We start from the raw sequence: 20,877 nt of genomic DNA, 5'->3' as shown, positions 1-20,877 counted from the left end.
AACGGACCTAGAAATGAAACAAGTCAACGAGCTTAGACTGAAGGCTCGCTAAATGTTCGCAAAGATAAATAAATTATAATTTTAATGATTTCAAGAATATTTAATTCTTGAAATAGCTGCAAGCGTATATAAACTTCGACTTGCCGAAGTCTGCTTCCTTTCTTGTTTTGAATCGATTAAGTTAAAAGTTACGACTTTGGTGTTTTAGTTGAGAACGGAGTTGTGAACCAAAAAAATAATAATATATGTAAAGCTTTTGATCGTCGATCTTCGCGATGAGTCCATTGCTTATTGGTTAGCGAGTTCGACTGCAAACCCAGAGGTCGTGTGTTTGAGTCCGGCAGCGTGCATGTCAAAAAGGCTTTTTCTCAAAACACTTAGTTTTATTAATTTATGTGTTTATTTCTAATCCATTTAATACATTATCATTTACAGTAAATTTTTCTTTTGCTATAAATTTATATTATTAATATGCATGTTTTAAGCAAAATAAATGTTTGTTTAAATAATAATTAATAAAATAATTATTGCGAGAAAATTGTTCCAGCATGGACATGTATATAATTATATGTTTGTCACTCCGGTTAAAAAAAAAAATATAACTTTATTTTATTCAACATGTGGTTTACAGAGTTTTAAACTTATTTGTGAAGAACACCGACCTATTGCTTTGAGGTCTCAAACTGAACTTAACTAGCTGATCTGATTTTGTTGATGATCAAGCCTCGGTCTCGAACTCTTCGGGATTTGAGTGAGTTGTAAATTTGTTCTTGAGAACTTTCAATTTCTTTTGAGTGAAATTTTAATTACTCTTGGATTCAAGTGTCTTGACTCTTGGATACAAGTGCGCTCTTAGTTTTATGACTTTGAAATGTCTTTGGATTGAAATAGGAGTTTATGTGTTTTTGAAATAGGAGTTTATGTGTCTGCGAGCCGAACTTTGATTATCTTTGAACGTGTGAACGTGACCATTGGGGTGAGTTGTTTAGTCTACATTTTTGGGTGATAACATTGGGGACTTTCCGTTGGCCTTCGATTTTGGGCTCTTGTTACAAGGGTGAATAATTCTAGGGTAGTGTAGGGTATATTGTGGATACATAAAGTAATGGGTATATTCAGAGTGTGATGGGACTGTGTATGTGTTGCTTAAATATATGCAGAGTCTCATAGGAATATGGACATGTCACTCCCCCAACCTTTGAATTTGGCCTGTCCTCAGGGCGATAACGTAGGGTATAACATAATATTTTCTGTTACAATATTTTCTTCATTAATTTTTACATTCTTATTTTCTATGATTGGTTGTTCTTCACGTTTAGAATATTTTACAATAAGTTTCTTAGGAATATTTTTAAATTTGTAAATTAAATATAATGTCAAACTTATTATAGTTATTACAAATGTGGTTAAACATATTACTTGAAATGTATTGTAATATTTTATATGTGATTCGACTATTCCTTTTGTTTGAATATATGACAATGGTTCGATTTTTGTGATATTGTTGTTAACATAAATTGATTGTGTATAGTCTGCTATGTTGTTGGATATTATAAACTCATCTAGCTGAATAGTACAATTTTTTATTTTAACAATATTATTACCAACGATCGAAACTTCTGTGCTTATACAATTTTGATTTATAATTGATTTTTGTATATTCCATGTTAACAAAATATTTGGTTCGATATAATTTATTTGGAAATTTTTATGGGTTTTTACATATTTGCATTTTGTCGGTTCTTGTTTTAGAATTCCAATTATGCATTTGTCGAAAATAATTTGACCTGTATTTTCATTGAATACTTTATCATCATAAATGTAATATTTATCAAATGTGTTTTCTGTTAAGATGTTATCAAATTCATCTGGATATGGAATAATTTCATATACAGGAGTTTGTGTTATTTCTTTAGGAATTTGAGAAATTATCAGGATTTCGTTCGTGTCTGTTTTAAGCCAAGTTGATGTTTTTACTTTTAACAACTTTTCTGAATTAACCTGTTTCAAATAATCGTGTTTTAATAATTTTGGGTTAAATATACCTAACCTAGTTAGTTGCATTCCTAATTCTATGTCCTCTATGTATTCTGTAAATTGTTGAAGATTAAAAATCAGAACTGCAGCTTGTTCCTGCTTATTTTTGGATTCTTCAAATTTGTTTATTAAGTCAAGTCCGTTATTGACAACGTCAATAATCATATTTAAATCATGATTCTGGATGGAGTTGTCTGCTAGATTATTGATCTTCATTTCGAGTTCTTCTTTATCGTCTTCATCAAGTGTACCAAACAAATATTTATAGACTGAACCTACCACGTTTAGAAGCCCGCGTTTACTTCTTCTGACTATTCTTAACCCATTCATTTCTCTTTTTAATTTTTCAACTAAATATTGGATTTGCACAATGTGTTGGAATTCTTTGGCTTCTTCTAATAAGTTGTCGAATGTTATTTCGGTCCTTGTTAGATTTATACTTAAATGGTGGTATTCAAAATTCGTTGGGATTTCCATTGATCCGGTTTTAAATATCAGATATCCGTTTTTTGCGTTTATTGGACTTATTTCTATACTTTGTGCCATGGTTGTACTTATAAGCGAGATTAATATCAGGGATAATATTGGGATGACTTGGTTATGTTTCATCTTCATCAGTTTGTCTGGAATTATCATATTTGCTCTTATTAATCTTCTTTTGCTTCTTGAATTTTGACTTATAATGTGTGATTTTCCTGCCTCTATTTGTTTCTTCAAAGTGTTTGTTGTCAACCTGTCTTATTAAACCTGTTTTCTTGAAAGGATTGGTAATTTTAGTTTTAACTAATGGTGCCTGTCTATATTTCGTATTAACTTCAAAATCATGTCTATTTTCATTTAGCCTGTCTATTTTATTGATTTTGTTTTGTTGAGTGTTAATATCTGGTGTTCCTGCGTATAAGAAAATATCTGCGGGAGTTCTATTAGTTGTATTGTGTTTTGTTTTATGATTGTAAACGTATAAGATTATTTCGAATTTTGTACATCGGTCTTCTATATTGTTTTCGTTACTAATAATTCTTAATTTTTCATTTACTGTTTTATGAAATCTTTCTATGTCAGATACACCATTTTTGCTGGTTGTTACTGATATATCTACTCCTTCAGATTTTAACCAATTTTGCAAAGCTATACACATAAAAGCTGAGTCTTTGTCTGCTTTGATTTCCTGAGGCTTTCCCATATCGTTAAATACCTTCATTATGGCTCTTTTTGCTTCTAGCCAATCTCTACTTTTCACTTCAATTAAAGTAGCGAATTTCGAATAAATGTCGATACAAGATAAAAATTGTTGGTTACCGACCATATAGAAATCAATTACATATCTTTCTCTTGCGTTAAGTATTTCTGGAGTTATTTCAAATGATAGTTTTGTACTTCTGTGTTCTGTCTTTGCAATGTTGCAGATTTCACATTCATTAATTATATTTTGTATTAACTTCTGGCTATCTGGATAGTAATGTTCTTCTTTAAACCAATTGATAGTTTTTTCGATTCCTGGGTGTAAAAGTTCTTTATGCATTTTTAATATTATACTTTTGAATTCGGCATAAGTTAGAATATCTTTTAATATAAGAGTGCATTTTACCAGTTTTGTTAAATTGTTGGGACTTATTATTTGTACGAATGCTCTTTGGAATGTTAAGAAATCTTCATCGTTATGGAAATAAATTGCGCTTTTCTTAGTGCATACATATTCCTTAATGATGTTTTTAGCAAAGTCATCTGTCATTTCTTTGTAAGTTATTTTGATTTTTAATTTGTGAAAATAATGCTTTACCTCAGTTTCATCGCTATCTCCTTTCTCTAATTCTATTTGTCTAGAGAAATAATTGAATGGTCGTTCGGTGATGGATATATAGTTAAGATTATCTTCCGAAGCGCTGTGCATAGTTGCATCTACACTATTGGCAACTTCGCCAAGCATTAGTTCTTCTATTTTAGTACGCGATAATGCATCTGCTACATGATTTTCTTTTCCGGGAAGATACTTAATTTTATAATCAAATTCGTTTAATTTAATTTTCCATCTTTGAAGTTTCATATTTGGTTCTTTAATATTATTAAGCCAGACAAGTGGTTTATGATCACTAAGTATTTCAAAAGATCTCCCAAATAAGTATGATCTGAAATATTTTGTCGCCCAAACTATAGCTAGAAGTTCTTTCTCTATAGTGGCATAGTTTATTTCGTGCTCATTCAATGTCCTACTAGCATAACAGACGGGTTTATGATTTTGAGATAAGACTGCACCGATGGCAATATTACTAGCATCAGTAGTTAAGGAAAAAGTTTTATTAAAATCAGGGTAGATTAAAATCGGATCTGATGTAATAAGTACCTTTAATCTTTCAAATGCTGCTATGTAATCTTTATCTTCTGTGTCTATTGTTGCTCCTTTTTTCAATTTAATGGTCATGGGTTTAACTATGTTAGCGAAGTTTGGAATGAACTTGCGATAGAATCCACATAATCCTAAAAATGATTTAATTTGTTTTGGAGTCTTTGGTAGTGGAAAATTTGTGATAGCATTAGTTTTATTTGGATTAGGTTTGATACCATTAGTAGTAACAACATGACCTAGGAATTCTGTTTCTTTTTTCATGAATTCACATTTATCCAATTGTAATTTTAAGTTTGCATCCCTGAGTTTTCCAAAAACTTTCTTTAGAGATAAGATGTGTTCTTCCAATGAAGTGGAAAAAATTATTATATCGTCTAAATAAACTAAACAATCTTTGTAGATTAGGTCTTCCAAAAGGTTGTTCATACATCTTTGAAAAGTTGCGGGGGCATTCTTAAGGCCGAATGGCATTCGAGTATACTCGTAATGACCATGTTTTGTAGAAAATGCAGTTTTTGCGATTGATTTGCTGTCCATTTGGATTTGATGAAATCCTTTAGCTAAATCTATGGTTGTGAAATATTGGCATTTTCCTAATTTGTCAAGGATCTCGTCCATTCTAGGAATTGGAAATTTATCATTGATAGTGATTTCATTTAAATTCCTATAATCTACAACCAACCTAAATTTCTTTTTGCCAGATGCGTCTGTCTTTTTTGGAACGACCCAAATAGGTGAACAGTAAGGAGATTTCGACTTACGAATTATTCCCTGTTCTATCATTTCTTTGATTTGCCTATTTACTTCTTCGTCAACGCTCTGGGGGTATTTATATGGTTTACGATAAACTGGATCTTCATGCTGAGTTTGGATTGTATGTTTAATTGTACTTGTGAAAGTCAAATTTTCGCCTTCTCTGTACTGAATGTCACCATATTCAAATAGAACTTTCTTTAAACTTTCAATCTCTTCACTATTCAGATGTTCGAGCCTAAATTCATTGTTTTCGCATAAATCATTGTGAATCGCGAAATTTACCGATTGATCTTCAGTAGAAGGTAGATTAAGGCACTCCTGTGCGGTCTTATCTTCTTCCATATCTTCGTCGTTGTATCGGAAATTATATGTTTTTGGGCCTAATTTAATTGTTTTGTTTTCATAATCAATTTTTGCTTTAGCGGCTTCTAGGTAATTTCGACCTAACAGAATATCATAATTGTCGGAAAATTTGTGTAAATAAAATTTCTGTTCTGATGGACATGTTACGCTTGGTTTTACTATGATACTTTTATGTATTTTTACCGGGCCTCTAATTGTATACACTTTTAGATCTTCTTTCGTCTCTTCTAATTTAGCAAAATTTTTATTCATTATATTGATTGATGATCCTGTGTCTATCATTCCCTTATAAAATTTATTGTGAAAAGCAATTTTTACATATGGATTGTGTCTTCGGTCTCCGAGGCAGTTTGATGAAAATTTACATCCATTCTATTTTGGCCACTTTGACTTTCCCTTTGTCTTTTTACAGGGGCACCACTAAATCTATTTGTGTTAGCCTGATCATTTGAATTTTGATGGTTATTCGGATTCTGTAATCTGGCTTGATTCAAACTGTTTCTAAATGTTTGGTAATTGCCTTGCAAATGTGGGGGAATGGGACGTTGTTGATATTGATTTTGGTTATTCTGAGAAGTTGTTGCATTAGAATTAGGATTTGAATTTGAATTGTAATACGAACTTAGATTTCTTTGATTATCGTAATATCTTTGATTATTACTCTGATATTTTCCTCTGTTCCTATGATTTTTAAGGTTACTTTTATTTTGTGCATATTCTTCTTCTGGATTTGCATCATAAAATCCTAATTCCATAGAAGCTTGCTTTAATTTTGGAATACTAGTTATATCTTTTCTTGCTAATGACATATACATGCGATCGGGAAGTTTTCGATCAATGGTAATATGAACTGTCCTATCCAACATTCTCGTATAGTTTATTTTATCTGATGGATCAGATTCTAATTCTAATTTATAGAACACATTTCTATATTGTTTTTCTAATTCGCTTATAAACTTACTAAGACTCCCTTTGAATTGTGTTTCCGCCAGCTTCTTGATGATTGTTTCGTAGGGTCTATGATCTTTGAAGGCGGTGATTAAAGCTGTCTTCATTGTTACCCAGTTGTTGGCTCCAGATTGTGCGACGGTTTCGGCTGCTGTGTCGACTATCACTCTTCGGATGGCTCCAAAAATGACGTGTGCCTGCCTTGGTTCTTGGGTGGGGTACAGTTGTAACAAGTACTCGACTTCGTTGATGAATCCTGAGAGTTTTCCTGGTGTTCCGTCGAAGTATTGTAACTCCTTGATCTGACCCAGTAACTGGTTCAGATGGATCTCTGATAGTTGTTGGACTGCCATCTTGTCTTGAGTTTTTTTTATTTGGACTTCTTAAAAATGTTTATAATTGCACGAATTAGATTTTTGGATATTATGACTGCTCGTAGGTTTTTACGTCACGTTATTTTATTTTCAGAATGTTTTTCTGACCGAATTGGATTTTTCTTAAATGTCTTATGACCACTCGTAGGTTTTATGTCACATAGATTTTATTTTCAGAATGTTTTTCTGACCGAACTGGATTTTTCTTAAATGTCTTATGACCACTCATAGGTTTTACGTCACGTAGATTCTTTTGCGGATCTTTTTAAGTGCACTTTGTTCAATTCGCTGATCAAGATAACTAGTTGTGTAGTATATCTTTTTGTTGATCAGTACCGTATTTAAAAGGACTTTTATTTTAGATCCTACCGACTGCGCCAATTATATGTTTGTCACTCCGGTTAAAAAAAAAAATATAACTTTATTTTCTTCAACATTAAACTTATTTGTGAAGAACACCGACCTATTGCTTTGAGGTCTCAAACTGAACTTAACTAGCTGATCTGATTTTGTTGATGATCAAGCCTCGGTCTCGAACTCTTCGGGATTTGAGTGAGTTGTAAATTTGTTCTTGAGAACTTTCAATTTCTTTTGAGTGAAATTTTAATTACTCTTGGATTCAAGTGTCTTGACTCTTGGATACAAGTGCGCTCTTAGTTTTATGACTTTGAAATGTCTTTGGATTGAAATAGGAGTTTATGTGTTTTTGAAATAGGAGTTTATGTGTCTGCGAGCCGAACTTTGATTATCTTTGAACGTGTGAACGTGACCATTGGGGTGAGTTGTTTAGTCTACATTTTTGGGTGATAACATTGGGGACTTTCCGTTGGCCTTCGATTTTGGGCTCTTGTTACAAGGGTGAATAATTCTAGGGTAGTGTAGGGTATATTGTGGATACATAAAGTAATGGGTATATTCAGAGTGTGATGGGACTGTGTATGTGTTGCTTAAATATATGCAGAGTCTCATAGGAATATGGACATGTCACTATATATATTTTTTTATTGAAATAAAAAAAAAATCGCTTTAAATTTAAGGGGAGAGTCTGCTTTAAAGGCTTCAAAGAATCTATATTTTCCAAAAATTTTTGGAAAGGAAAAAAATTTCTGATTGAAATAAAATGTTTAGAATTTATTCTTATATATTTAAAGAGTTTTCTCAATTTTTTTTTTATATCAGATATTCTTCATGTTTGAAGAAATTTACGGTGTGTAATTTTTGCGTTTACCCGTTTTTTGAACTTACCTTATTAATCAGCGATTTCTGCTCCATATTACTGGCCCTCGGATTCTTCGCAGATGCCAATTTCTGTTCACTGCGGCTCGTATTTGCTTCTCAATCGTCCGATGAAGAAACAAAAATTGATTGACTTGGAATTTGCGCTTCCGTGGCCTTGCACTATGCTCACTCGCAGTTTTGCTCGTTTTCGGATATTTATAAGATGCTCACGTACTGAGATACAAATTGAAACTGAACCGGAAAGCAAAATGTAGCTTTATTATAGCAGATGTTATCCAGCACACCAACACCTTGAAACTCCAAGCAGGCTCCCCCTTAAGAAAGATCGCCCTAAAACTAAGAAAAAACACCTTGTTATCAAGAAAAAACGCTCTAAATTTATGAAAAATTTTTAGAAAAATCACCCATCTGACAACTGAAAACTTGGAAGACCAGCTGGTGGGAGACACATAGAGCATAACACTGTCTAATTTTTTGAGGACCTTTCTATTTGTATACTACTACCTGTTATTTTATATACATTTATTTATTTTTTTTGACTTGAGTGAAAGTGAAATAAGTTCCAAACAGCACACAACCCAATAAAGCTTATGGATTCGTTCCTATTAAAAAAATTTTTTTAATGTAATGTATCTCAATGTAAATATCAGAGTTATAATACCACGCTAGTTAAATAAAAATTAGTTGACGATCCCTGTGTTTATAAAACCATATTTTGTACGTTCTAATATTGAAAAATAATCTTTGAGCAATCTCCCGTTCTCACTGTGAACATTGTGAATCTGCATCGCCACTTGCAATGTTTAAAAACGATTTAAAACGACAGGAACAAGATGAAAGAGCATATTAATAATCTGGAGGTCGAGGTCTGCAAACTGAACAATCTGAAACAAAGAATGGGGGAGATAGAAGCCAAACTTTCATCTCAGCAAATGGCAACTCAGGCCTGCGAAATACGCATGCACGGAATTCCATTCCTAGAGGGTAAAAATCTGAAGATCCTCTACAAAAAACTCTCTTTTTCGCTGAAGCTTACCCCGCCGCCCAAATTTACCAAAATTTTCCGGGCCAGAAAAATACAAATTTCTTCTGTAGACCCGGTGGAAAAAAACGGTTGCGAAAAACTTTCATTAACTATTATTTTATAAATACGATGTCCTAAGTACTTTACCAGTGTAATAATTCCGAATATATACCCACAAGGAATAAAAGCAAGTTTTGGCAACGCCTTAGAATCAAAAATTTTTGTTCCGATTTTACGGAAATAAAGATCATAAAGATCAAATTGGGAAGGTTGAAGAAGAACAAGAATAGAAGCAAACTTCGGCAATCCGAAGTATGTATACCCTTGCAGCATTGCAAAATTTAAATATATATACAAAACAACTATATATCGATTTCTATGCGTATATTTAAAAAAAAGTAAAGCTGTGATGATTTTTTTTACAATTGTTCCTTTGGGAGCTATATAACATCCATCCGATTTTAATATATTAAATGAATAAAAAATTAAAGAATGTTAAAAAAATTAAAAACAGCAAAGTTAACATTTTTTATCATTTAATTTTTCACTTGTCCTTAGGGGAGCTATATGATATAGTCGTCTGATCTGGCTGATCTAGCCACTAAAAACGCCATTAAGCGGCTCCAAACTAATAATAATAGATTGATTCGGAGCTATCCATAACAAAAATTTAATAACAAAAAAACCAACTTCCTTACACTTATTTTGAATGTTAAAGTTGTCAGGATGTCGCGTCCGAAGCCCTGGAATTGCCCATATCAGAGCTAACAAATACTTAATATAAAAGTTTAAGTAAATTGTTAAGTCAACTTAGTACCCGCGAAAAAAACTGCAATTTAAAATGAATATAAACAAGAAAGGAAGCAAACTTCGGCAAGCCGAAGTTCTTATACCCTTGCAACTATTGCAAAAATTAAATATTCTTGAAAAGAATGTTTAAAAACATTAAAGTTATGATGATATGCAGCTCAATTATTTGATATGGCAGCTATATGATATCGTTTTCCGAATTTAATAAAATTAAAAGCGTAATTCACTGCGGCTCGTATTTGCTTCTCAATCGTCCGATGAAGAAACAAAAATTGATTGACTTGGAATTTGCGCTTCCGTGGCCTTGCACTATGCTCACTCGCAGTTTTGCTCGTTTTCGGATATTTATAAGATGCTCACGTACTGAGATACAAATTGAAACTGAACCGGAAAGCAAAATGTAGCTTTATTATAGCAGATGTTATCCAGCACACCAACACCTTGAAACTCCAAGCAGGCTCCCCCTTAAGAAAGATCGCCCTAAAACTAAGAAATAACACCTTGTTATCAAGAAAAAACGCTCTAAATTTATGAACAATTTTTAGAAAAATCACCCATCTGACAACTGAAAACTTGGAAGACCAGCTGGTGGGAGACACATAGAGCATAACACTGTCTAATTTTTTGAGGACCTTTCTATTTGTATACTACTACCTGTTATTTTATATTCATTTATTTTTTTTTTTTTGACTTGAGTGAAAGTGAAATAAGTTCCAAACAGCACACAACCCAATAAAGCTTATGGATTCGTTCCTATTAAAAAAATTTGTTTAATGTAATGTATCTCAATGTAAATATCAGAGTTATAATACCACGCTAGTTAAATAAAAATTAGTTGACGATCCCTGTGTTTATATAACCATATTTTGTACGTTCTAATATTGAAAAATAATCTTTGAACAATCTCCCGTTCTCACTGTGAACATTGTGAATCTGCATCGCCACTTGCAATGTTTAAAAACGATTTAAAACGACAGGAACAAGATGAAAGAGCATATTAATAATCTGGAGGTCGAGGTCTGCAAACTGAACAATTTGAAACAAAGAATGGGGGAGATAGAAGCCAAACTTTCATCTCAGCAAATGGCAACTCAGGCCTGCGAAATACGCATGCACGGAATTCCATTCCTAGAGGGTAAAAATCTGAAGATCCTCTACAAAAAACTCTCTTTTTCGCTGAAGCTTACCCCGCCGCCCAAATTTACCAATTTTCCGTGGCCTTGCACTATGCTCACTCGCAGTTTTGCTCGTTTTCGGATATTTATAAGATGCTCACGTACTGAGATACAAATTGAAACTGAACCGGAAAGCAAAATGTAGCTTTATTATAGCAGATGTTATCCAGCACACCAACACCTTGAAACTCCAAGCAGGCTCCCCCTTAAGAAAGATCGCCCTAAAACTAAGAAATAACACCTTGTTATCAAGAAAAAACGCTCTAAATTTATGAACAATTTTTAGAAAAATCACCCATCTGACAACTGAAAACTTGGAAGACCAGCTGGTGGGAGACACATAGAGCATAACACTGTCTAATTTTTTGAGGACCTTTCTATTTGTATACTACTACCTGTTATTTTATATTCATTTATTTTTTTTTTTTTGACTTGAGTGAAACTGAAATAAGTTCCAAACAGCACACAACCCAATAAAGCTTATGGATTCGTTCCTATTAAAAAAATTTGTTTAATGTAATGTATCTCAATGTAAATATCAGAGTTATAATACCACGCTAGTTAAATAAAAATTAGTTGACGATCCCTGTGTTTATATAACCATATTTTGTACGTTCTAATATTGAAAAATAATCTTTGAACAATCTCCCGTTCTCACTGTGAACATTGTGAATCTGCATCGCCACTTGCAATGTTTAAAAACGATTTAAAACGACAGGAACAAGATGAAAGAGCATATTAATAATCTGGAGGTCGAGGTCTGCAAACTGAACAATTTGAAACAAAGAATGGGGGAGATAGAAGCCAAACTTTCATCTCAGCAAATGGCAACTCAGGCCTGCGAAATACGCATGCACGGAATTCCATTCCTAGAGGGTCAAAATCTGAAGATCCTCTACAAAAAACCTTTTCGCTGAAGCTTACCCCGTCGCCCAAATTTACCAAAATTTTCCGTGCCAGAAAAATACAAATTTCTTCTGTAGACCCGGTGGAAAAAAACGGTTGCGAAAAACTTTCATTAACTATTATTTTATAAATACGATGTCCTAAGTACTTTACCAGTGTAATAATTCCGAATATATACCCACAAGGAATAAAAGCAAGTTTTGGCAACGCCTTAGAATCAAAAATTTTTGTTCCGATTTTACGGAAATAAAGATCATAAAGATCAAATTGGGAAGGTTGAAGAAGAACAAGAATAGAAGCAAACTTCGGCAATCCGAAGTATGTATACCCTTGCAGTATTGCAAAATTTAAATATATATACAAAACAACTATATATCGATTTCTATGTGTATATTTAAAAAAAAAGTAAAGCTGTGATGATTTTTTTACAATTGTTCCTTTGGGAGCTATATAACATCCATCCGATTTTAATATATTAAATGAATAAAAAATTAAAGAATGTTAAAAAAATTAAAAACAGCAAAGTTAACATTTTTTATCATTTAATTTTTCACTTGTCCTGAGGGGAGCTATATGATATAGTCGTCTGATCTGGCTGATCTAGCCACTAAAAACGCCATTAAGCGGCTCCAAACTAATAATAATAGATTGATTCGGAGCTATCCATAACAAAAATTTAATAACAAAAAAAACCAACTTCCTTACACTTATTTTGAATGTTAAAGTTGTCAGGATGTCGCGTCCGAAGCCCTGGAATTGCCCATATCAGAGCTAACAAATACTTAATATAAAAGTTTAAGTAAATTGTTAAGTCAACTTAGTACCCGCGAAAAAAACTGCAATTTAAAATGAATATAAACAAGAAAGGAAGCAAACTTCGGCAAGCCGAAGTTCTTATACCCTTGCAACTATTGCAAAAATTAAATATTCTTGAAAAGAATGTTTAAAAACATTAAAGTTATGATGATATGCAGCTCAATTATTTGATATGGCAGCTATATGATATCGTTTTCCGAATTTAATAAATAATTAAGTAATCAAAAAGAATTTATAAAATAAATTACAAAATAAAAAATTTAAATTTTTTAAAATCTATTTTTTAAATATTTGTATTGTTTCCATGGGAGCTTTATCTTATAGTAGTCCGATTTTGATGAAATTTAAACCGTAATTCTGAAATATTTAAGGATTACTATATGTCGAATTATAAATAATATTTTTTTTTTCATTTATTTTTCCGATTGTTCCTTTGGGAGCTATATGCTATAGTCGTCCGATCCGGCTCGTTCCGACTTATATACTACCTGCAATAGAAAGACAACTTTTGGGAAAGTTTCATGCAGATAGCTTTAAAAATGAGAGCCTAGTTTGCGTAGAAACGGACGGACAGACGGGCATACAGACGGACATGGCTAGATCGACTCTCCTAATGATGCTGATCAAAGGATCGGAAATGTCTCCTTCACTGCGATGCAAACTTCTGACTGAAATTATAAAATCCTCTGCAACGGTATAAAAACGGGTGGATATATAAAAGTTTTTGTAAATTGTTTATTTGGGTACCACCCACGAAAAAGTTTCAATTTAAAATGGATATAAAAAAGGGGTGGAATTTTTCAAATATTTTTATTATTATATTATTTCGCGTTCTAAGCCGATTTTTATTTTCGTGTCTACTTATCGGTAGAACTATGATCGAAACACCCAAAAAATCCAATAACTATGGTCTGACATGTGTCAGAGTGACATGATAGACTTTTGCGCTTTGTCAGCGTTAGAGTGGGCGTTTTGAATTTAACTTGCGCTGCGTGAGACTAACTAGAATCTGGATGTCAAATCCTAAAAGGCTTTAATAGTTTCCAAAATCTCGTCGTTCATACAGACGGATAGGCGGACAGAGAGACAGACGGACAGGCATACGGACATGACTAGTTCGACTCGGCTATTGATTCTAGTAAAGAATTGATATACTTTATAGGATCGGAAACGATTTCTTTTACCTGTCTACGGCAAACGGGTATAATAATAATTCTTTGAAAAGGACGAAGTTTAACATCTTGACCTGACTGTCCCATGGTAGCTATAGGATCCGATTTACGCCGTTTTCAAACTTGATCTGGACAATGTTATATTAACTTGAATATTCTGATCAAGAATATATCCCTTTTATAATGTCGGAAAAGTCTCCTACTGCATTACAATCACCCTCTACCGCATAGCATAAAAATAATAAAGAAAACGTTTTTTTGTAAAATAATATTTTTCTATTTAAGTACAAATAATATAGAGATAATTTTTTTTTATTTTTGGGGGCATAGTTTATTTGAAAAACCATATATGTCTTACAGTTTTTTGCATAAAATAGTACATGAGAAACTATATTTTTTATGAAAAAAAGGTATCAGGACTCTTCCGGGTTTCACTCGGAAGTGAGTTTGATAACGTTTTCGAATTTCCCTTTAACATAGGAAAATTTGCCTTGAGACAAGACAACACAAAAAAGTTCTGAAAATATAATTACAGCAGAAAATAGTGCAAAGAAATTAACTAATTCCGCAAGCACAGAAATTAATTGATTTAAAATACTTTGCGATAAGTTAAAGTGCAGATGATATTTATACCCTTGCAGAGGGTATTATAATTTCAGATAGAAGTCAGAAGTTTGCAACGAAGTTAGACGTTTCCAACCCTATAAAGTATATATGTTATATTCTTGATCAGCATCACTAGGAGAGTCGATCTAGCCATGTCCGTCTGTCCGTCCGTCTGTCCGTCTGTCAGTCCGACTGTCAGTCCGTTTCTACGCAAACTAATCTCAATTTTAAAGCTATCTTTTCCACAAGTTGTCTTTCTATTGCAGGTAGTATATAAGTCGGAACGGAGACGACTATAGCATATTCATAGCTCCCATAGGAACAATCGGAAAACAAAATAAAAAAATTTTAGTTTCGCTGCTTAAACATTTTTTTTTAGTTCTTCGACATATAGTAATAGTTAAATATTTCAGAATTACGGTTTTAATTTAATCAAAATCGGAAGACTATGGCATATAGCTTCCATAGAAACAATCGGAAAAATAAATGAAAAATTATAACTTTGCTGTTTTTAATTTTTTGTTTAGTTCTTCGTCATGTAGTAATGGTTAAATATTTTAGAATTACGGTTTAAATTTAATCAAAATCGGACGACTGTAACATAAAGCTCCCATAGAAACAACAAAAATATAAAAAAAAAAATTGTTTTTAAATGTAACTTTTTATTTTGTAATTTTTTTTTTTTAATTTTTTTTTATTATTTAATTATTTGGCAGTTCAGAATTACGCTTTTAATTTCATTAGAATAGGAAAACGATATCATATAGCTGTCATAGGAACTCAAATAATTGAGCAAATCGTCATAGTTTCAATGCTTTTTAAATCAAATCATTATTTTAATGTCCTCAAGAATATTTAATAGCTGCAAGGGTATTTAAACTTCGGCTTGACGAAGTTTGCTTCCTTTCTTGTTTTCTTTATTCTTTAATGGTTTAAGAACATTGCTTTACAAATTTGGTTTATAACAAGAAAGAAAGCAAACCTCGGCAAGCCGAAGTTCATATACCCTTGCAGCTATTGCAAGAATTAAATACTTTTGAAAATATTTTAATTATGATTTACTTGCGTATATGTTTAAAAACATTGAAGCTATGATGATTTGCAGCTCAATTATTAGATAGTTATTTTATATATTTTTTTTATTATTTCTATGGGAGCTATATGATATAGACGTCCGTTTTTGATAAAATTCGAACCATAATTCTGAAATAATTAAACATTGCTATATGTCGAAGAACTAAACAAAAACTTAAAAAACAGAAAAGTTATAATTTTTTTTCATTTATTTTTCAGATTGTTCCTATGGGAGCTATATGCTATAGTCGTCCGATTTTGATGAAATTTAAACCGTAAATCGGAAATATTTAACCATTACTAAACGTCGAAGAACTAAACAAAAAATTAAAAAACAGCAAAGTTATAATTTTTTTCATTTATTTTTCCGATTGTTCCTATGGGAGCTATATGCTATAGTCGTCCGATCCGGCTCGTTCCGACTTATATACTACCTGCGATAGAAAGACAACTTTTGGGAAACTTTCATGCAGATAGCTTTAAAACTGAGAGACTAGTTTGCATATAAGCGGACGGACAGACGGACGGACAGACGGACGGACATGGCTAGATCGACTCTACTAGTGATGCTGATCAAGAATAAATATACTTTATAGGGTCGGAAACGTCTCCTTCACTGCGTTGCAAACTTCTGACTGAAATTATAATACCCTCTGCAAGGGTATAAAAACATATTTGACCTACTGTAAATTATTTTGTGATTGCGCCTCAGAATCGATTCGATTCTAGACTTCGGCATTTGAGCAATTCCGTTGCCCCTGTATTAGTTTCCGAACGAATTGAAGGGGGCTGCAAGATTTGTCATGTATAACAAATAACAAGTATTTTTTATACCCTTGCAGAGGGTATTATAATTTCAGTCAGAAGTTTGCAACGCAGTGAAGGAGACGTTTCCGACCCTATAAAGTATATATATTCTTGATCAGCATCACTAGTAGAGTCGATCTAGCCATGTCCGTCTGTCCGTCCGTCTGTCCGTCTGTCCGTCTGTCCGTCCGTCTGTCCGTCTGTCCGTCTGTCCGTCTGTCCGTCCGTTTATATGCAAACTAGTCTCTCAGTTTTAAAGCTATCTGCATGAAACTTTTCCAAAAGTTGTCTTTCTATTGCAGGTAGTATATAAGTCGGAACGAGCCGGATCGGACGACTATAGCATATAGCTCCCATAGGAACAATCGGAAAAATAAATGAAAAAAATTATAACTTTGCTGTTTTTTAATTTTTTGTTTAGTTCTTCGACATATAATAATGGTTAAATATTTCCGATTTACGGTTTAAATTTCATTAAAATAGGTCGACTATAGCATATAGCTCCCATAGGAACAATCGGAAAAATAATTGAAAAAAAATTATAACTTTGCTGTTTTTTAATTTTTTGTTTTGTTCTTCGACATAAAGCAATGGTTAAATATTTCAGAGTTATGGTTAAAATTTCATCAAAATCGGACGACTATAGCATATAGCTCCCATAGGAACAATCGGAAAAATAATTGAAAAAAAATTATAACTTTGCTGCTTTTTAATTTTTTGTTTAGTTCTTCGACATATAGCAATGGTTAAATATTTCAGAATTATGATTAAAATTTCATCAAAATCGGACGACTATAGCATATAGCTCCCATAGGAACAATCGGAAAAATAATTGAAAAAAATTATAACTTTGCTGTTTTTTAATTTGTTTTTTAGTTCTTCGACATATAGCAATGGTTAAATATTTCAGAATTATGGTTTAAATTTCATCAAAATCGGACGACTATATCATATAGCTCCTATACAAATAATGAAAATATATAAAAGAACAATCAAATAATTAAGCTGCTCATCTTCATAGCTTCAATGTTTTTAAACATATACGCAAGTAAATCATAATTTTAATGTTTTCAAAAATATTTAATTCTTGCGATAGCTGCAAGGGTATATGAACTTCGGCTTGCCGAAGTTTGCTTTCTTTCTTGTTTGGGACTTATTTTTAGCACGCTATTTTATGTTCGTTTAAATATGGTAAGATAGGCATTTAATCAAAGTAAAATTTAAAAGTGTTTTTGTTCCTATTACCGCTTATTTGTGCAAAACGTTGGGACCTTTTTCATCGCCTTTGGCAACTCTGGTTCTCAACACTACTTGTGAAAAGTTCACAGCACAGAGTATTTGATATCAACCCTTTTACTTCAACATTTTTTTGATGATCAAAACATAATAACGAATCCATAAATTAAGATCTGATAATCACTTCCCTATTTCAACAATTTTTGTTAGTACGCCAAAATACATTTTCGTAAAAAGTATATAGTTTCAAATACTTATAATATATATTATTTTTTTTAGATGTGTTATGCTCCTAAAAATGGCAATGCGTCCCGAGATTTGGCCTCAACCTTTTGATATTAAGCTTAATTGGCTTGACAAAGTTCTTGCAACAGTGGAAACTCCTCATCACAACTTGAACAACATTTGTACTGGAATCGATTTTCTAACATTTTTAACTACTATATTGAACCCGGAGCAGTTGGTGTCAATTATTCGACCAGTGCAACGAGGCTTGTCTTTATGTATAATTCACCAAAATACTCGTATTGTGCGGCTAATGCATATTTTTTTAACACGACTTATGGGAGTTTTTCCGCCTGATACGCAACATAAACATGATGATCTCGAATTATTATACAGCGCTGTTAGTAAAATGATCGCTGAGAACCTTACATTTTACGAAAAGAGTCCTCAACCAAATGCTTCGTCGCTCTTTGGTACCTTAATGATTTTAAAAGCCTGCACCACGAATAACCACAGTTATATAGATCGAATTTTAGTCCAATTTATAAGAGTTTTAAATCGTCTTACAAAGGACCATATTAACACCATAAGTGGTAATAATGTTATCAGTCAACCCCCTGATTCAAATTCTTTACCCTTAGAGCTCTTGGTGCTTTCGTTAGAACTAATCAAAAATAGGATTTTTATAATGAGTGTGGAAATCAGAAAACTTTTTATTGGCACTATCTTGGTTAGTCTAATTGAAAAAAGCTCGGAAGTAAAAATTATTAAATGTATAATTAAAATGCTTGATGATTGGGTAAAATCAAAAGAACCAAATGTTATGACACAAATTCCGTCTATTCGTGAAAAATCTGCTTTGCTGGTAAAGTTAATGCAAAACGTTGAAAAGAAGTTCAATGATGACATTGAACTAAATGTACAATTCTTGGAAATTATAAATTATATATATAGAGATGAAATCCTTAAACAAACAGAGTTAACAAGCAAACTGGAGGGAGCATGTCTAAATGGTTTACGTTTTCAAAATCCGCACATAAGGGCCAAATTTTTTGAAATATTAGACTCATCAATGCGTCGTAGACTTCATGATAGGTTGTTGTATATAATTTGTTCTCAAGCATGGGACACAATTGGATCCCATTATTGGATAAAACAATGCATTGAACTGCTTATTTTAACAGCTAACACAATGGTGCAAATACAATGTTCAAATGAAGAATTTAAAATACCTAGCATTACTTCAGTTATTCCAGCCAACTCAGCCGAATCACAGGAAAACTCGTTTGTTTCTTTTGTATCATCTCAGTCGGAATCTTTTGATGTTGTTCAAAGTGTTGATGATAAAGATGACGTGTTTGATATCGATATAACGCTCGAATTTACTGCTGATCGCAAAGAAGACTGCCAACAAATTTTACCAACTCGACGTGTTACGTTAGTGGAACTTGTTTATAAGCAAGCGGAGTTTTTAGAAGCAAATCGAAACATAAGAACCGATCAGATGCTGGTTGCGACTTCACAGCTATGCCATATTGACACTCAACTTGCTCAAAGCGTATGGTTGTCAATTTTTCCCCGTATTTGGAGTATATTTAGTGAAGATCAAAGGTATAACATCACAAAAGAATTAATACCGTTTTTATCGTCTGGAACCAATGTTAATCAAAAGGACTGCTTTCCAAGCACACTAAATACTTTTGTAGAAAGTTTGACTAAATGCACACCATCCATATATATTCCGCCTAATTTATTAGTTTATCTTGGAAAATCCCATAACTTATGGCACAGAGCAATCCTTGTTTTAGAAGACATGGCAGTAAATCAACCAATCCAAAATAAGAATAATGCTGATGACGTGGATAATACATTGTCAGAATTAGATATACAGCAATCTAAAAACATATTTGATTCACTTTCAAAAATGTATTCTTCAATGCATGAGGAAGACCTGTGGGCTGGTCTTTGGCTTAAGTTTGCACACTACCCGGAAACAAATATTGCTGTTTCATACGAGCAAATGGGATTTTTCGAAGAGGCCCAAGGAGCATATGATCTAGCAATGACTAAGTTTAAACAAGATTTAAATAACGGTGTCGTTAATACATATATTAATAGCGAATTACTGTTGTGGGAAAAACACTGGATCCGTTGTGCCAAGGAATTAAATCAATGGGACATTCTTTTGGATTATGCCCAAACAAATAAAGATAAAAATATGTTTTTAATTCTTGAAAGTTCTTGGCGCGTTCCTGATTGGAATTTAATGAAAACAGCATTAGCTAAAACAGAACAATGTTATTTAAAACAACATGGTTTTAAAATAAACCTTTACAAAGGCTATCTAAGTATTCTTCACCAAGATGAAAGGCAAACGGGCAGTATAGAAAGATATGTAGAAATTGCATCAAGCTTATGTATTCGTGAGTGGCGACGATTGCCTAGCGTTGTTTCTCACATCCACTTGCCATATCTTCAAGCTTCGCAGCAAATAATGGAACTTCACGAGGCAAGTCAAATCCATCAAGGACTGGCCCAATCACGTAATAATTCATTGCACGACATGAAAGCTATTGTAAAAACTTGGCGTAATCGGTTACCAATTATTTCTGACGACTTATCCCATTGGAGTGATATATTTACTTGGCGACAACATCACTACCAAATAATAACACAGCACCTTGAGCAACAATCAGATCAAGGAAGTACAATGTTAGGGGTACACGCATCCGCACAAGCTATTATTTCTTTTGGAAAAATAGCTAGAAAACACAACTTAACCGGTGTTTGTCAGGAGACATTGTCCAGGATATATACAATTCCCTCTGTTCCGATTGTGGATTGCTTTCAGGTAATTAAATAAAAGTATTATGCCCTTGCTTTTTTTCTTAAAATTGATTCCTTTTTAACTACACTTTTAAGTTCCCATAATATGTACATCAATTAATTTTATAATAAAGTACAC

The 20,877-nt window shown here is 32.7% G+C and overlaps 1 protein-coding gene across 2 annotated transcripts in view; it reads left to right on the top strand.

Annotated features, from left to right (window-relative positions):
* The window catches only part of LOC108134646 (transcription-associated protein 1), a 325,375-nt gene that overhangs the window by 207,314 nt on the left and 97,184 nt on the right, over positions 1-20,877 (top strand). For both annotated transcript variants that reach the window (XM_041710011.1, XM_041710010.1), the window contains exon 12: positions 17,967-20,763. In XM_041710011.1, the coding sequence (XP_041565945.1) occupies positions 17,967-20,763 (2,797 nt within the window). The remainder of the gene's footprint in view (positions 1-17,966; positions 20,764-20,877) is intronic.

This window comes from Drosophila elegans, unplaced genomic scaffold (assembly GCF_018152505.1).
Source record: "Drosophila elegans isolate 14027-0461.03 unplaced genomic scaffold, ASM1815250v1 contig_684, whole genome shotgun sequence".
Taxonomy (NCBI): Eukaryota; Metazoa; Arthropoda; class Insecta; order Diptera; family Drosophilidae; genus Drosophila; species Drosophila elegans.
This window is presented reverse-complemented; position numbering and strand designations above follow the sequence as displayed.